At 36.3% G+C, this 17,973-nt stretch overlaps 2 protein-coding genes across 3 annotated transcripts in view; one reads left to right on the top strand and one right to left on the bottom strand.

Moving 5' to 3' along the window:
- Positions 1–17,973, bottom strand: part of LOC100167285 (autophagy-related protein 16-1) — a 173,398-nt gene that overhangs the window by 116,475 nt on the left and 38,950 nt on the right. The gene's annotated exons all lie outside the window — the stretch shown is intronic.
- The window catches only part of LOC100169340, a 34,875-nt gene continuing 25,270 nt past the window's right edge, over positions 8,369–17,973 (top strand). Inside the window, exon 1 of the mRNA XM_001948325.5 lies at positions 8,369–9,362. Coding sequence (XP_001948360.1) covers positions 9,359–9,362 — 4 coding nt within the window. The 5' untranslated portion in view covers positions 8,369–9,358. The remainder of the gene's footprint in view (positions 9,363–17,973) is intronic.

The following is a 17,973-nucleotide window of genomic DNA, read 5'->3' as shown; positions in this document are numbered from 1 at the left end:
TGGGTTTGAAGTTTTAAGCAAGCCCGGAGGCTCAAATTAGGTAGGCGGTATATGGTTGAGATCGTATCAGTAATCAGTATCGATCAAAGCGAAAGTAGGAATAACTGTTTTGCCTGAGTGAGGAATATCAAAGATTAATATATAATAAGTAGTATATAAAGTAGAAGAATATAGAATACTGCTATATATGCGGGTCATCCAGTTTTAAGTAATGGAAAACAGGGACAGTTCATCTTCACAACGTACTGAAAAATTGTCCTCGTGTGAGGGACGAAGATCATGATTCAATGTGAATTCTACGAACGACGTATGAAGGGTGTTGTTTATGTCCGTGTGATCCGCGAGGTGAAGAGTTATCTTATCTTGACACAAAATTTATGATTAATAAAACAGCAAACGCTGCACTTTATGGCCACGTATATATTTTTAAAAATGCACTTATACAATTTCGATTACGGGACGCATTCGAGCGGCGTCTGATGCTGTGTATAGGTATACTGCAGCTGTCCGTTATGCGACAGAACCGTTTCTGTAGTTATTTGTTGCGGTAAAATCTAAAAACGCGGCTTGTATGGATAATATATTTACATCGTCCCCGACGTCGGCGATCGCGATTTTGCTACAGTCGCTGTCGTGCGAAACGCGATAGATCGCTAAAAGCATATACATATATATGTCGTACATCCTAGTCATATGGTGTACAGGCACATAAAACCCCATATACGAGGCGTCCGACCGACCGCGAAAGACTATACCGCGATGACGACGGCGATAACAATAATATAGTGACCGCGACCATTATCGAACGTTTGCGTCCGCTATTCGCGGCGGAGACAATGACAACAACAACAATAATAAAAATAATAATAATATGATATCTATACAATATAATACGGTAGAGTCTTCAACGAGCCATATGGCGCGTTCGCGCGAGCGGCGTAAAAAAAAGGGCCGGAAAAGTCCGCGTTGAGACGACATTCGTGGGCGGGCGGCGAGAGGTGGAAGTGGAGATTTTATCACGGGTGCATGGGGTATGTTATTGTATATATGTATATAAGACCGTTAAAGTCACCGCCTGCCATCGTGATCTGTATTCTAGCTGTAAACGCGTCGTATTTTTGTCGCCAACACAATCGGTCGTCGGTTTACCGGTGCGCGGCGTCTCGAAATGCGATATTATAATAATATATTAAATTACATTATATAATATTATATACATCACGTACGCTAATTGGCGAGGAATAAAATGTATATAATTATCCGCGTAGAACGCATGCCGTATATCATACGGCATACGAAAATCGGCAATTTTATATCGTCATATTAATACCTCGCAGCCTGCACCGGTAACCCGACCGCGGTTATTCCCGCGCCTAAACCCGAACGCGAATACGTAATAGGATCTCATTGTGCGGCGCGCACCCGCGACGACGCATTCTTCACCGCACATCCGATATAATACCTACATACAATATATATAATAATGTATATTATATGCATACGATGATAATAATAATACATGTATTGCACATAATATAATATTATCTGTAATACGGTCGGTATACAATATTATGGGTCAGTAGTGTACGCGCACGCCAGTCTGCAGCGAGTGTGTGTGTGTGTGTGTGTGTGTACGAACGTAATTACCATACGAACGGATTATTAAGCACGTCCTAGATCCCATAGGCCTCGCGGACATATTGTCGTCGTTACACGCACTCACACACTGCGTACTTGTACACAAACGATTTCCTTGTCAATAAAATATATAAATACGCATATATATATACACGATGGCTGATATATTATATGCTTGTAAATACACTACGTGAATACGAGCTGCTGTGCCCACCGCTAAACCACCATATACTCTCGCCCGTTCGTGCGGCTGATTCTTATAAACATTATAATATTATATTATTTTCTTCCATGGCCGCCGCGGGAACGCGTGTTGTTCCCCGTGCGTATGCGACGAAGGAATAGTCCCGCGCGCGTGTCGACGCGACTTTTGTCGATGTATCGCGGGAAAACAGAAAAAAATAAATATCAAACGCCACGACGGACGTGCCGCAGACGTGCCCGGGGATAGTGACTGCAGAGTTTGTGCAGCAGAGGGTAGAGGACGGTCGTATACAACTGAAAACCGGGTCGGTCGTGAAAATTATTAATCGCAATTAACGGCGCATATCATCATTTATAATACATGTGGCGACAGTTATCGGCGGGAAAGTATATTATTATATATTATGGTATATTGGTATATACGCATCGAAGGACGGGGTTGGTCACGTGTCGGAGGGTGTAAGACACGAGAAACATAATAATAATATATTATGTATGAAACGTTATTGTGAGCACGAGTATCATTATTATTATTATTTCATCGTACGAACTACAAAGAAGAACAAATCAGTTCAAAGGCCGCCGCAGTGTACGCAAGTATATATTGCAGGAAGGCGTACAGAGATATACTTTTAGAATTGTAAGCTAATCGAAATTTGTGGCATGTCATGTATGCTACCAACATAAATCGAATTTTTTAGGTAATTAACAAACTTTTTTTATTGCTGATAATACCTATATACATGTTGTTCTCTAATTATATTGTAATTTCTATTTGCTTAAGTATATTATATTGTTTTTAAGTCGTTCCAGAAAACGTCCAACAAATTCTTTTCTTTTGATGATTTAATAACTGACGGTTAGGTTGGGTATTGCCTTGTTAGAATTATAAGTTACGGTAGATAATTTGTTGGTTCGTAGCACACACTGCACTAACGGCTATGCGGTAGGTAGCATACAAGATGAGTACACGTAAATAATATAATATTATATATCAATGTATACCATAAATAAACTTGTTGTCGCGTAGTCATCACGAATACGATTATAATTATACGATAAATAATATGACGAATGTATATATGTGATAGAAAGATGAGTCAGTCCGATTTTGGCGACGTGAGATCGATCGCTAATCTTTTACCTCTCGATACTTGTCAAACTTTTTTTTCATTTTTCGTAAATGAAATCGTCAAAAACTGGGACGCAAATTCCACACGTCAAGACCAAATAGATGTATTTGCCATTTTCCGGTGAATCCTAGTGAAATAACTGATGAGTAATGATCTAAGTCTGGTGATTTTCTATACCATGTCATTTTTTGACTTTTTGAAAAGGTATCAAGCAATTATTTATATAATATACTGAACAACATTTTGCCATCATGCTCGATAAATTATGCGTGATTAGATTATCGATAGTAAATACCGTAGTAGAGGTTGGATGATTAGGTTAACGACGATATTACGTACATCTATATTATATTCGCTTAACTTAAATATCAACAAGTGTGTGATACATCCACAATACGTTATTTTCTATATAACACATATTATATAGTGTATCAAACGACAAAGGCAATAAGATAAGACATTTTACCACGGTTTTAATTAATTTAAACCGCTGCTGGGAAAATCAGCCACCGTTGTAGATGGGCTTGAACGCCTTACTTCAAAATGATCTCTATATATTTAATATACTGCAGTCGTCACTGCGAATTATCTTTAAGAGGACTACGAATGTATTATATTGATGTAGATATATCGTACTGACGCAGTGTTTGCTTATGGATCATATAATATATTATTACATGTGCCTATAATACCGAGACGGTTGTGTGTCGGTCGCGCGAGGTCTCAATTGAATACGCCACATAAACGCCGTGTATTTTGAGGTATACAACGAACGGGGGTGGGCAACACGATTTACGTTAAGTGTTTCTTCGGCGGACACACACACACACACACATACTCGTTTAAGTACACAATCGGTTAACGGTGCACGACACATGCGTCTAATATATATGTGTGGCGTGTACATATATATTAAATTCCGATTTACAATTAAAATGTGTCGAAACAACAATAATTACAATACTCGCTGACAGTATATACATGTATAACGATATATAGTATGTATATATGTGCGCCACGCAATAAAATATATATATATCACATGCTTAGAGATATACTCGAAAGCCCTTTAAGACAATGCGTCTGTGTCGCTGTTAGGTACATTATATGAGTATAACGGACTTCGGCCCGTGCATGTTAAATATATATATATATATATAGTTACGTCCGGGAAGCGAATACCAATATATATATGTGTGTGTGTATGTGTGCCTACGCGTATAATATGTTATATTATTACGTACTATGTAATGTATAGTGGCCGCAGCTCTTTTGTGCCCGATCACACGCCGCAGTGGATGTGCAGGCGGAACGGTGTTTTTCGTGCGTTTAAGTGCATGATACACACGTTTTTGTTCTAATTCGTTTGGGATTATTTGCCTACTCCATATTGATGCGCCCGGAAATTTCGCAGCTGCAAGTGGACGAACGCGGCGAATATGGCCGCCCGCGAGCCGAATGTTGGTCAACTCGAAGAAAACAAAACAAATATCCCACTCGTGTAATGACACCGCGGCCGCGTTATACATTATGTATATCCATCGTCCAGAAATCACGACAGACCTATATAAGTAATACCCCATTTTCGGAGGGAAATAAAAAAATAATAATAACACTTGACCCCTCCGATCCGCAATCACATTGCGGACGAACACTTGACACGAAACAATATAAAAACACGCGGAAATCCGATGTTGATTGTGCAGCTGGTATACTATATTGGTGTATATATACGAATAAATAACGTGTACTTGCAGGTGGCGCATAGTAGCTATATATAGATACTATTGTAGGTAAGTTTTGGTAAGTTGTAGTCGTTCGTAATGTTCTATTACTTTCAATGTGTTACGGCCAATCATGTTGATGTAAGCGTTTATACCCCAATCGTTTGAATTTTTAACTGCTTTAAAAGTTAATTTAGATTCCAGTCATTAAACACTATGTAGTATACTTGTATAGATGCCATAATTGTTATACGTGTACACTATAGGTAGGTTAGTAGGTACCTACCCTCGATAATCTATTCTGTACCCACGAGTATAATAATAGCATAAAAATACAGGTATTAATAATCATAATTATGCCCACTTTCTGTTTTTAAAAGCAATCATCGATAGTAATAACTAATAAGTATTCAAATTTCAGGTTTTCGGTATTTTCAATCCATTCTTCTTGTACTTTTTCTTCTTCAAAAAAAAAAATACACGCCTATCCAAATTATGAATATATTCCATTTTTTTTTTTTTTGTAACACGCGATCTCTAAACATAGGTACCTGCTATAGTATCCGCCTCTTTTTTGAAAATAATTATAGTTCTTAACGAAAATAATTGATTATTATTATCGTTATAAAATAATTATCATCTATATAGTGACTATATTGACTATACGTATGTAGGAAATAGTTAACTTAAAGGCATGATATGTATAAGATTTTTAACAAAAAACAATTTCATAAACGAACAGTACCTATAATATAATAGGTAGGTACCTATAAGATAATTTCGTTCGATAATTATTTTCGTAAATTAGATATAATGTTACAACTTACCGCAGTAAGACAGCAAAATTATTACAGCCATGCAATGATTTTTAGTAAGCTACTTGTTTTTTTAACAACTAAAATAATTCGTCAGAAGACATTACACCCACTCAGTCGAGCAATGTATATTGCTTTGAAACTCCATTCAACTGCACTATACATAGGCATGGGAAAAATGTTGATGTCAAATTGATTTCCATCGAAAACGTCTAAAATGACAAACCACTGTAAAACTACGTAGACAACTGGCGTACCTCTTGACGAGATCCGATCGATATCCTTGATATTGTCGGTCGTTTATATAGGAAGTTCCATTATGGTTCCGAAAACTTAATATCAGCACAAAGCAAAACACCTGCGCATTGTTGTAGAACAATACAACGCAGCGGTGGCGGCGGAATATCAAGGTATATACAGTACTTATATATATAAATTATATATATATATATATATATATATATACGTGTGTGCATGAGCAAAATCTCTGGGCGAGGTTTAAAATGTAACAACTTCCCACGCAAGAAATGCGATCGCACGCCGCCGTAAAACTCTTCAAAGTCAAAAACTCAATGTCAGACCGCCTTGGAGATATGGAGAGAAAAAACGCGTGCTCGCATCTCTGAAAACGAACAGAGACTTATTTAGAATTTTCGCATCCTGGTGCTAATTTTTTTGCCCTTCCTTTAAAACGTAACTTTTTATTGTAAAAAACTAATTTTGATTATAATATTTATATGTTCTATTACATATCATATAGAAAAAAAAATAACGACAGAGAAAGATTAGCCTTTTTTTCTAAATTTTACCATGCAATAGTAATCAATATAATATAGACATATATTACTTAAAAAGTATACAGAAATTATTAAGAGGACGTGATAGCGGCATGTGCTGTCTCCATCTTACAAGTGCGTGACATGGTAAATATTGTACGCTAGGCATAACCGTTAGTTTAAAAATTAGAGTGAAATCACCTCTTATTAAATCTAAAGGTAAGATTATTATCTAGGCAAACTCATGGGTTTTTTTACTATATTTTAATTTTAATACGAATTCAGTGTATTTTAAAATTGTTAATTGTTTGTACATCTGAAAATTCTCATAAATCGCTTTAAAATTAAAATGTAATAAAATGCCCATGAGATTACCTAGATAAAAATCTTACTTTTAGATTTTATAAAAGGTCAATTCACTCTAATGTTTAAATTAATGGAGCTACACGTGTACTGCTGAGCATACAATTAGTTATGTTACGCAATTGTAAGACGGAGACAACACATGCAGGTACCACGTCCTTTTAAATATAATTCAATTCAATGTTCAAAAAAAAAACTTTAAATGTATTGTGTATACCTAGTATAGCCAGTACAGTAATAAAATGTAATTCTTCAATATTATAAAACAAGATAGAATACCAACAATCATAATAAAACCACAATAAAGGTTAAATAATAGTTAGAATTTGTTAATATCACTAATTATTATGATTATAATAACTAAAAACGTAAATATTATGCCAAACAAAAAGTGCCATTCGGAGCGACCACCCACCTCAAAATATGTCTATGCATTCAAAATTAAGAGCACAAACTTGGTTTAGTTATATATTACATACGGTGGTGTAAGACGCGTAAGACAAATCGTGTTTTTAATTTTTTAAAAATGAACGAAAAAAAATTCACTCACCGGTGCACGCTTTGGACCGTTCGGCGTGGTGTCTATTGCGCAAATGTAATCGCATATACTCAGCCGTCGCAGACATAATAATAACAATAATATTATGGTAATATTATAATATCATATTATCTTAGTAGTTACACGTGAAAAATATGTAGATCGAAATATATATTAAGGCGGGCCCCGACTATAGGATCATCCGTTTTGGTCACGACCTCTGGGGATACCTCCAGGCGCGCGGCGCTGCCGCCGATCATTCATGTTTTCGTTTATTTTGACGGGCTCGGAGTCGGTCTCGACTAGAACACACTCACATGCATCCTACACACACCTTACAAACAATACAAAAAGAGGAGGCGACAGCCGAAACTGCGTACACAATATAATCGTGTAAGTACATAATATATATTATACTTTATAGTATACATTACATAACCTAACCTAACATTATACTGTCTCCGTCGTCGTATTTGTCGCCTGCCTTGTCCTTGCGATAGTTACACTTACAACGAAACAATTCGACGGGATCTAAGTTTTATAATGCAGAAAACTAAGTCATCGAAGTCATCGCCTACAACCGGCAGATGGTCGGATCACTGCGGTAGTCTCATCGTACCGTGTAAACTCCGCAGTCGTCGTCCTGCACTGCCGTTATCAACATTGTCTCACACGAAAATAAGCACCGTTGTAATTTTTTATTATTAAAAATGTACAAATGCGATTAGTTAATCGACGCCTGTAAGTTATCACAATTACATGCAGGGGCAGAACTAGACACGCTTACACAATTACACCTAACTGCACGTTAATTTCTAATGAGCCATTTGAAACATATTATGCCAAGTAATAAGAATTTAGGAATTTTCCCAATACTGTATGTACTTCCTATACCTAACCTATAATGGCTATAACAAACATCTTAGATGAAGCAGGAATAGACATGCACAAATTATCAATTTCCTATAATTAAAATTCATATTATTATATTGTATTAAATACCTACATTTTTATCACCCATTGTGTAAAATATTTTGATCTACATTTTAAATATCTTTTATAATTCTTTGTTAAATAAAATTGTTAACATATTATTATGATTATTGTAAATTGTAAATTACATGAATTTTACAACTACCATATTTTTTTAATATCTAATAAATAATAAAGAAACATGATAATACAAAGGAGATAATTCCGATGTCTCAAATCACTGAAGCCCTTTGATTTAGTACAATATATATTATGTGATCATTTATAGTCTTAACATCAAGCCCGGAGACAGTTCGTCGGACTTTTTACTGCACGGCAATACTGAAAACGGGCGTATCATATATATTATGAAATGTATAGGATTTATGTTTATAAAGTATTGTTGTTATAATATGTTACAATATATTTTATGTTCGTGAATCGTATCCGATATAGCCCGTCGGGGTCGCTTTAATAAAATATTATGCCTTTACGGTGGTTGGAAAAAAAATATAGGTATATTTTATACACTATTAAAGTATTAAACTATGGGAGACGGTCGTCGTGTCGTGTGCCATCGCCTATGATGTGTATATAGGACGCAGTTGTGGCGGGGAAAGAAGAAGTCGTCGGCGATTGCTGCTGCCATACCACTCCATTCCACGCGGAAGCGTTTCTCGCAGCGTGACGTCACAACGCCGCCGCCGCCACCACAGCCGTCGGAAGTGGCCACCGCGGTCGCGTGGAAGGGGGCACCGGGGCTCCGGATGGACCGCCGGCCAACGGTGTCTACGATCGGTTCTTCAATAGTCCGTTGCCAGTGGACTGGCGAAGGCCAAGGTCTGATATTTTCTTTCGTACATTTGCACACCGTATATAAAATATATCATTTCCTATATTTTATATTCCCGACGAAACTCAACTATAACATTTTATCCGACAGTTTTTAAAAATTGTTCACATTTCTCCGCCGTCGTCTCCTATTTGCCTTGCACACCTCATTCACGCCAGTGCAGTTTTTCGCGAACAAAAATTATTATATTAAATTTAAACCGAAATTTGCATTTTGATCGTTTTTGTTGTGCGCCGTTTTTGCATCCAGCCGCCAAGCGGTCCAGTCCGCCGCGCCATCCACACCGCCTATACGGAAGCACCGTCTTCCGCCATCATATCACGAAGATTTCCGCCGCTTCAAATGGGTAAGAATTTGTTGTCAGGTGTTTGACCTCGGTCTTGGAGAACGCATTTTTTTTTTTATATTGGTTTGCGAATTTGCAAATCTCTATTTCACTGCTACGCTCATCTATACGCGTTATTTTGCGGTTTTCGATCGGTCAAATATATTATTACAGAAACAGTCAATATACCTACACGTAGCATAATAACAACAATATTTCTCACTCTCTATCTTTCTCTCTACTCCGAGATCATTCCGTCGTTATATTGAATGTGTATATATATATTATGTTATTTTTGCAATAAAAAATTTCATATTTCAACAGCGGCAAATATTATGTTTCGAAAAAAAATAAAGCCGTACAGATGAGAACCGGTGTTGATGACGCTAGTTTAGTTTACTAACCTCGGTACAAGATATTTAGTGTGATATTGAATTAATAAAAACTATTCTAAGCTTAGTTAAGAACTGCAGCAGTTACTTCGATATTCTGTAATTTTTCATTGCACTCATGAACCGATAAAATCATAAAATTAATACTTAGAAGTACGTGTAACTGCAGTATATTGCTCGACTTTTGACCGATATAATATAGTTTTGATAACCTCTTCGAAAAGTAACCACGATTGTCAACGGGTCCTTGCTTCACTCGGAATCTAAGAAAGATACACGCCGTATTACTATATTGTTCAAATCGCACGTAAAACACTATACCTATGTATACTAAAATGTAGAGCTGCACACGTATGTGTGCCCCACTGCAGCGTTGTCGAAAATATGATATATATACATATATAAACGTATCGGTCCGAAATTTCGTATTATCCACGGCAGCACGGCTTTATAATACTCAAAAAACCTATAAGTATACACGCTACCGCTATTCGTGTGTTAATAATTATATAGTCCGCGTCAAATTAAGTCTCCGTATTTCGGCCTCTCGCGGCGGCGGCGTTGTTCTGCATATATATAGAGAGAAAAAAGCCTACTCGAACTGACCGCTTTGACGAGGACGGCCATCGCATAATATACAACAGCATAATAATATATACCTAGAACAATAATGTGGAATAGTATAATATTATGCACACACGATACACGGGCGTCGCTGATGCCGGTGCAGCTGCAGTCTGCGCGCGCGTCGCGGACAACAATCGAACACGTCATAATAATATACGTGACCCGTCCGTCGGTCCGTCTGCGATATGCTCGTCGTATATGGGAGGTATGCGACGAGACGTGCGGTGTAACACTCGGGTTCAAAAACGTGTGGCAATTCTATAGTACAAGTATAATAGCAGTGATATCGGCGAACGTTTTCAGCTTCGACCGACGTGGGCTACCTCGGACGACTCACGCGCGGTATAGATTTCAGCGGCGGAATTTCGGACGATAAATTATCATTATTGTAGGTATAGATACACACACACACACACACACACACACACATAAATATGGATCAGTGAGACGTGTATGGATAGTAATTGAGCGGACGTACAACGACGGCCGATAAACGAACTGCTGCAGCTGCACTGCACCACAATATAATTTGCAACATAATGAATATTACAATAAAATATATAAGTATATGTACAGGTATAGGTGGTACTCAATAATACGCATTCTACTTATAATATACGGCGCCTATAGCGGCTATAGGATGAGATTAAAAAAAAAAAAACGTGGTTATAATTGTATCGCAGCCGGCAAATGAAGAAGACGGTGAAAATCACGCAATTTTTTCACGCGGGCTCGTTTCCTAGAAGACTTCACGCCCGGCGAAAGCGACAACGCGGCTCTATATCGATCGTATACTCTTAAATGCATCGTCTAAATTATATTTAAATAATATATAATATATATATGTATATATATATAGGTGGTTACGAAAATAATAACCTGCAGGTGTATCATCGGTGTCGGGCGCGGATTTATTCTTCCGCCGACTGATCAATTCATCACAGTGTTTATGTTTTGATTATAATCCTCATGAGTTTTTTTCGCGTGGCATTAGTTATACGTCATGTGCCAAACGACCGCGCCGTTATACCGAGAAAATATGTTCGCTCACTTAATTTCCCCCTGGCTAATACCGTTTTGTTTCAGACTGATTTTTTGCAAGGCATTAATCTAAAATACAAAACAAAAAAAAATGCATAATATAAAATGGCCAGCCTTACAGGATATATATTATATATACGTATGTGTGTATGTTTATAAGTTATCCGACACGCGGGACTGGTTTTAACCACAAGACAACGCACAAGTCGCACATTATATACTATAGGTATTATAATTTGTATTACCTATAATATACACATCACACACATAAACATATACACACACCGAAGAATTATAATAAATCTAAGTGTTTCTCGCGGATATAATATTATAATATTATTTTGTTTAGATAGGTTCGACCGCGCTTCAATATTTTTTCAAACCGTAATCCGTCGGCGATGTCATAATAACAATAGGCGTTTAAAATGCCACGCGTAACGTTGTTTAATTGCCCGCGTACGTATTATTATTATATTATAATAATATTATTACAGCGATGGCGAATAAGCGCATTATAAGACACAATATATATATATATATATATATTTACAAGTACAGGTAATACATGTGAAAATAAAACGACATGAATATTCATAATCAATTATTATTATTTTTACTCGTCTCTTCCCGATAACGGGAGTTGTGTTTCACTGCTGCGCGGTGTGCATATATAATATACATAAAAGTAGGTACAGCGGGATGGCGGTGGGTGACGTTTTCGCGGGGATAAATTGTTAGACTTTATCACCGTCAATAATAATCGTTATTCTCCCGTGAGTACATATATAGCTACACAAACCATTCACGGTATGATATTATTGCAGTACGTACTCGGGATAATATTATTATATATTATTATATATTATTATTATTATTATTATATCAATATTATTATATTGATAGCTATTAACAATAATTAATTAAATGTCACTTGTAGTGTTATCACTGATTTAACACGGCACCGAAATGTCGCAGAAGCTGGAAGAGTGTTTGAACCCTCTCCCATAAACGTGCAAATTATAATCATACATATCCATAATATTAGAAATTGTAAATATGATATGCCTATACCGTTCAGTAGTTAATAAAATAGGAATAATGGATTAATATAGCCACTATTTCTCTAACCATCGAATTTTTTTATCCCAACTTCGACTTCACCTTAATTATATAATTATCGTTTTGTGACTGCATGCAATCAACACTAGCGTTTATTTTTTTGGATAGGGATTTAAGAAATGTATTAATACAGTTATAGTAACGAAAACTAACGATATTCAACATAAACATTACTATAGATTACAGAACATTATTAAAGTGTATCTTGTAACGTGGAACATATGGTTTTAAATTTGCGTTTAACCTGTAAAAAATGATACGATAATTTACCTTATTATTTTACCTTTAACAACATTATATTTTTATCCATTCATCACATTTAATTTTGAATTTATCATTTATCAATTATAATTAAATCATATAACTGTACAGTGTACATCTACCTACTAAATTGCTTTAAATATAGTCCTCCAAAACTAAAGGGAAACGCTTAAATTCTATAGTAAAATATTATAAGGGGGTTAATGTCGTTACAAATTGGGTTTATTGTCTATGTAACAACGACAGACCTGAGGCAGGTACGTCCTACGTTGGTTTAATGTTTTCATATCGATAATATTATATTTTGTCTCATACGCTGAAAAAAACCAGTTACCGGGTCACGTCGAAATAACTATAAACACAGTTTAAGGCCATCGTTGTATTTTACATTTTTATACGCTCCTATAAATATAATAAATATAATATCTAATATAATTATTATTACACGTTGGTAGGTAGTGCGCATAATATAATATACTTATAACGACAAGCCGACGTCACAGTGTAGGTACAATATCATGTGCGCGCACACATAAACCAATAACTATTGACGACGATTAAAATACGCGACTAGATCTACCGTTATAGCCATAATACGATCTGCAAGTAAAAATGGTCATATAACTATACAAAATAATATAAAACTTAACTATTAAAAAATAATAATATAATATTGTGAACTTGTACGGCAAGTGTGTTATAAGTGCACCATTTAGGTGATGGCTTCAAAGGGACTATAAAGTCTCCTGGCTTGGTCTATAAAAATAATGGGTCAGTAAACTATTTGGTTTGAACGGATCATGAAAATATTTCTACTATTAATTTATAAGCCACTGCAAGGTTAAATAATACATTGAAATGTTTAATGATGTTTAAGTTGGGATATTCAATTCCCATTGATCACGACGCATTTAAAGAAGAAATTTTAGTTATAATCGTTAATTGGTTATTAGATTTTTTTCCGAATTTGATGACACACAAAACGTGACCAAAAAATCACGTAAGTACCTTAATATACCTTATAATCTTTATCGGTGAACACAATTTGCGGTAACGCTGTGCTAATAAGTCATGCTATTCACAAAAGTTATTTTGATCAATGGGACATGTAAAAAATTACCCAAAAATTGGTATGATATAAAATTATTTCTTGGATTTAGAAATACATACAAAATACCTATAATTTGTAGTTATGATAAATTTGATTTTTAAATTAGTGTTGAAAAATGTTAAACGTTTTAGCCTTTATAATTTGATATTGGAAATGCGTATTATCGGCCAGAATAAGATGGATCTGTGTATCGATTGACATCCCATAAAACTGTATTTTTAATTATATATCGGGATGAAAATATGCATAATAATGTACATAATATATATAGGTAAACAGATTATAATATAGAAAATTATCTAATTTGAACACATAAATAGTCGTTACGATATCGCGATGCGAAACGGCGGACGCGTCAACGAGTAACTTTTTGACTGAAACCATTCGAAAAAAATCAAGAAAAAAACCGAGTAGACCGGAGAAATGGAGCCGGTTTGTAATTGATACGTCTACCTGATATAATAAAAATATATCGTCGAGGGACGACCCGATGGAGACAATTGAACGAGATCGGCGGTACGGCGTATAATGAGTGTCATTACGTTCCATTAACGAATGTATCACATGACGACTGCACGTCCGACCGAAATATAATAATAATAATAACAATAATACTCCGATGATAATAATAATAACGAAAAAAAAAATGTAATGGCAAACAGATCGTCGTCAAGGCCAAACGCACGCAGATAATATGTGTGTCAACGAGGCTCGTCGTGGTCGTCAACTGATCCGATTCTCACACGGTCACTCTCGTCCACTTGACTGTACACGCACGTCGCTTTCCGAAATAATACATGATTAAACAATAATAATGACGATAGTAATAAATAATAATAATAACAGTGATCGCGTGACTGACCTACGACCGCGGGGTACGATGATGAGAGTGATCCATCGCGTATTGGGGCATCACACACACGCCTCTACTACGCTATAGAAACTTTGATATGTATGTTGCGAAAAATAAATACGATTTCGCTGGATATCTTCGGCGATAAAATATTTATGTTATCAAAAAATCGAGGAGACCCGTTTCCCGGTTTTCTTAAAAAAAATTCCTCTGGTGGTATATAAATGATATATAATTATTGCATAAACTGTTCTTGTAGGTACTTAATGTATTTACCAGATACCTAATAATATACTTTTATAAGATACAATAATATCTATTCAATCGATCAAGTGATCTGACTATGTTCGCTAGGCACTTGTACAATAAAACGCGTCACCCTCATCGGAACAAAACAAAAATAATATACACAGTACAAGGCATTTTACAAGGTGTTCTCATTTTATTGCAAAATATAATAAACATAATAATACCTATAAATACGACATTATCGTTTGCATGGTCTAAACGATGATTTTTCGATTAAAATTAGAGTTATTAAAGAAGGTGCACCGGCCATTGTCCTCTAAACGTTTGCATGCCCACATAAATATACATTCAATTTATAATGATACACAGTACTTAAAAGGCGGCGAGTATTAATTTTTCACCGGGCGGAAAATTCCTTGAACCGACCTTCACGTACCAAATCGATACAGTGGTTTGCATAATATATAATATTATTAAATATTATTGCTGATCATAATACATATAGTTATTCACACAATGCGTTTATACCGAACACCGAAGACCATAGCTACTAGCACCTCCGCAATGTGGATTTGATTGTACCGTCGAATAATCTATTCTGTGATTGTACCGTCGAAATCGCAGGATATTAATATTATAATATTGTTAATTTTACCGCGAGCTCGTGCAGTTTTGGCCTCGACACCACAGTAAGAAGATGTACACGGACCATGCCATAATGTTAAAATTCGTAGTGTTGATAATGATGCGTATAAGGAAAAGACAAGAAAATAATTATGTTATGTTCACGCGGAGGCCGCCTTTTCCACATAATATAATATATGAGTATTTTATACGTTAATACATTTCTAGAAGTGGGAAAATCACATATAATATATCAGCTATAATAAGCAATCTTATATGTCTTTGGTATATTCATTTATTTTTGCACGGTCCATAAAATAGTTGTATCCGTTATATTATATAGGTACGCGTTATGCGGTGCATACGACGAAAAGCGGATGTAAACTGTTTTAGTAGGATTCGCGAACGTTCGGATCCCGGTTTCCTGCAGAGATGATATTATCTTGTAATATATAATGACCCATGGTCGGCCAATCGAAAACAAAACCGTGGAATTCGCAGCGGAATATTATTCTTATTTTACTATGTAGATCCGGGCAGAAATAAACTCGTCCTCCGTCACCGCCGCCGATTTTCGTTTTCATCCTCGTCGCGTGCACGTATCCATTATTATTATTATTATTATATGGCAGTTATATGTGTGTTGACGACGGGAAACTTGCATGCTACGCTGGCCGAGATTTGTGCTGTACCTTTATAATATTATAATTATGTATGTGATTATGTTATATATGGCGTGACCGGTCACCGCGTGAAATGGAAGAAAAATCGATATAGACTGCATGGCGAAAATCGACGAGGGAGTGTAAACGTTCGATTTCTTCCCTGCGGTAATCATTTCACCAATTACTTCTTCGTCATTTGTTTTCGAAAGGTTCCCGTACGCACACAAAACATACGAGCATCGGTCGGTCACTTTGAACGCACGCGGCTATAGTGTATAATGGACGTTTTCAATTATGGCCACAGATTCAATTTCTATAACACCGATCCTGACGATACATCCAAACGCCTAAATACTATAATATATACCTAGTTTATACGCAGACGCGAGGTCAAACTCGCGTGAGAAAAATCATGCGAGAGTCTGTTAAATGTTCATCAGCTCGCCCCGCATTGGTCTCACGGTAGATCTTAGCGGACGTCCGTCGTCGGCGCGAAGAGTCGCCGGTGACTTCAACGCTGGGCTATCCAAACGTACCGATACAACGGCCGTGATGACTTATTAATAGACGATAAAATATTATACGCCCACGCACGTTATTACCATTTCGTACATTAACGATCGTTCGCATAATACAATTTAGTATACGCGGCACTCGTCTCGTTTCGTATATGGAGAAATGTTCCATGTATTTTCTTTATTTTCCCCAAAAGCTATAGCTTAACACTTACGCATATAATAACACATGAATATTGCACTACACGACGTAATAATGACTACACGTTCGGATGGAATCTACGATAACACAGTTATAGGTATATTATACAGAGTGCAAAAGTACCCGCACATAACGGACCGACAATTAAAAATGTTTACGCACCACCGGCCGCGTAGTATAGGTAGTAGGTAGGTACCTACTTATATACGTGATACTAATTTGGCCATCCAGAGTCTCCACTTCGCCGCTGCGCACTCTGTATAATATATTATTATTATATATACACGTATATAGGTGGAATGAATTCCGCGCTGTCCGCGAGTCCCGTTGCTCTTTGTGAATGTTTTGCGGGGAAAAAAATAAGAATGAAAAAAAAATGACGACAACGTTAATAATTGTCTTCGACGCTACTCGATATAATAACGATATATTCACCGTGTCTCCTCCGATGCACGTGCTGGCAATTTATTTCGACTCTGCAACACGTTATAATATGTGTGTGTACGAGCGCGCAATGTGCGGTGGTATGGAAATTGAATTTCGTTCTTTAAGACTTTATTTTATTTTTTTCAATTTTTTTTTTTTTTTTACATTAACGATTTACCGTACGGCTAGTGCGTCAAACAATACCCAATTCCGTATTGACCCACAGTCAATCGACGACCGCGGTCGCGTGGCTAGCTATGTCGTGAATAATAATAATATATACATATATATTATTATGATGTGCACTTCACTCGCGCGTACGCAACTCCGTTATGGCGTTAAATAACGACATTTCCAAAACGTTTCAGTGGTAAGAAAATTTAAAAAAAAAAAAAAAACAGTATAACGATCATCGCGCGATAACGGTGAACACACGAGCTGCAGTTGTAAGTACCTCGTGGTAAAATACCAATTTATTTCCTACCATCTGAAATAGACAGGTCGACCATCGTAATTAATAATATATAGCACTGCACTATACGATGCG

The sequence above is a fragment of the Acyrthosiphon pisum genome, chromosome A2 (assembly GCF_005508785.2).
Source record: "Acyrthosiphon pisum isolate AL4f chromosome A2, pea_aphid_22Mar2018_4r6ur, whole genome shotgun sequence".
Lineage (NCBI taxonomy): Eukaryota > Metazoa > Arthropoda > Insecta > Hemiptera > Aphididae > Acyrthosiphon > Acyrthosiphon pisum.
This window is presented reverse-complemented; position numbering and strand designations above follow the sequence as displayed.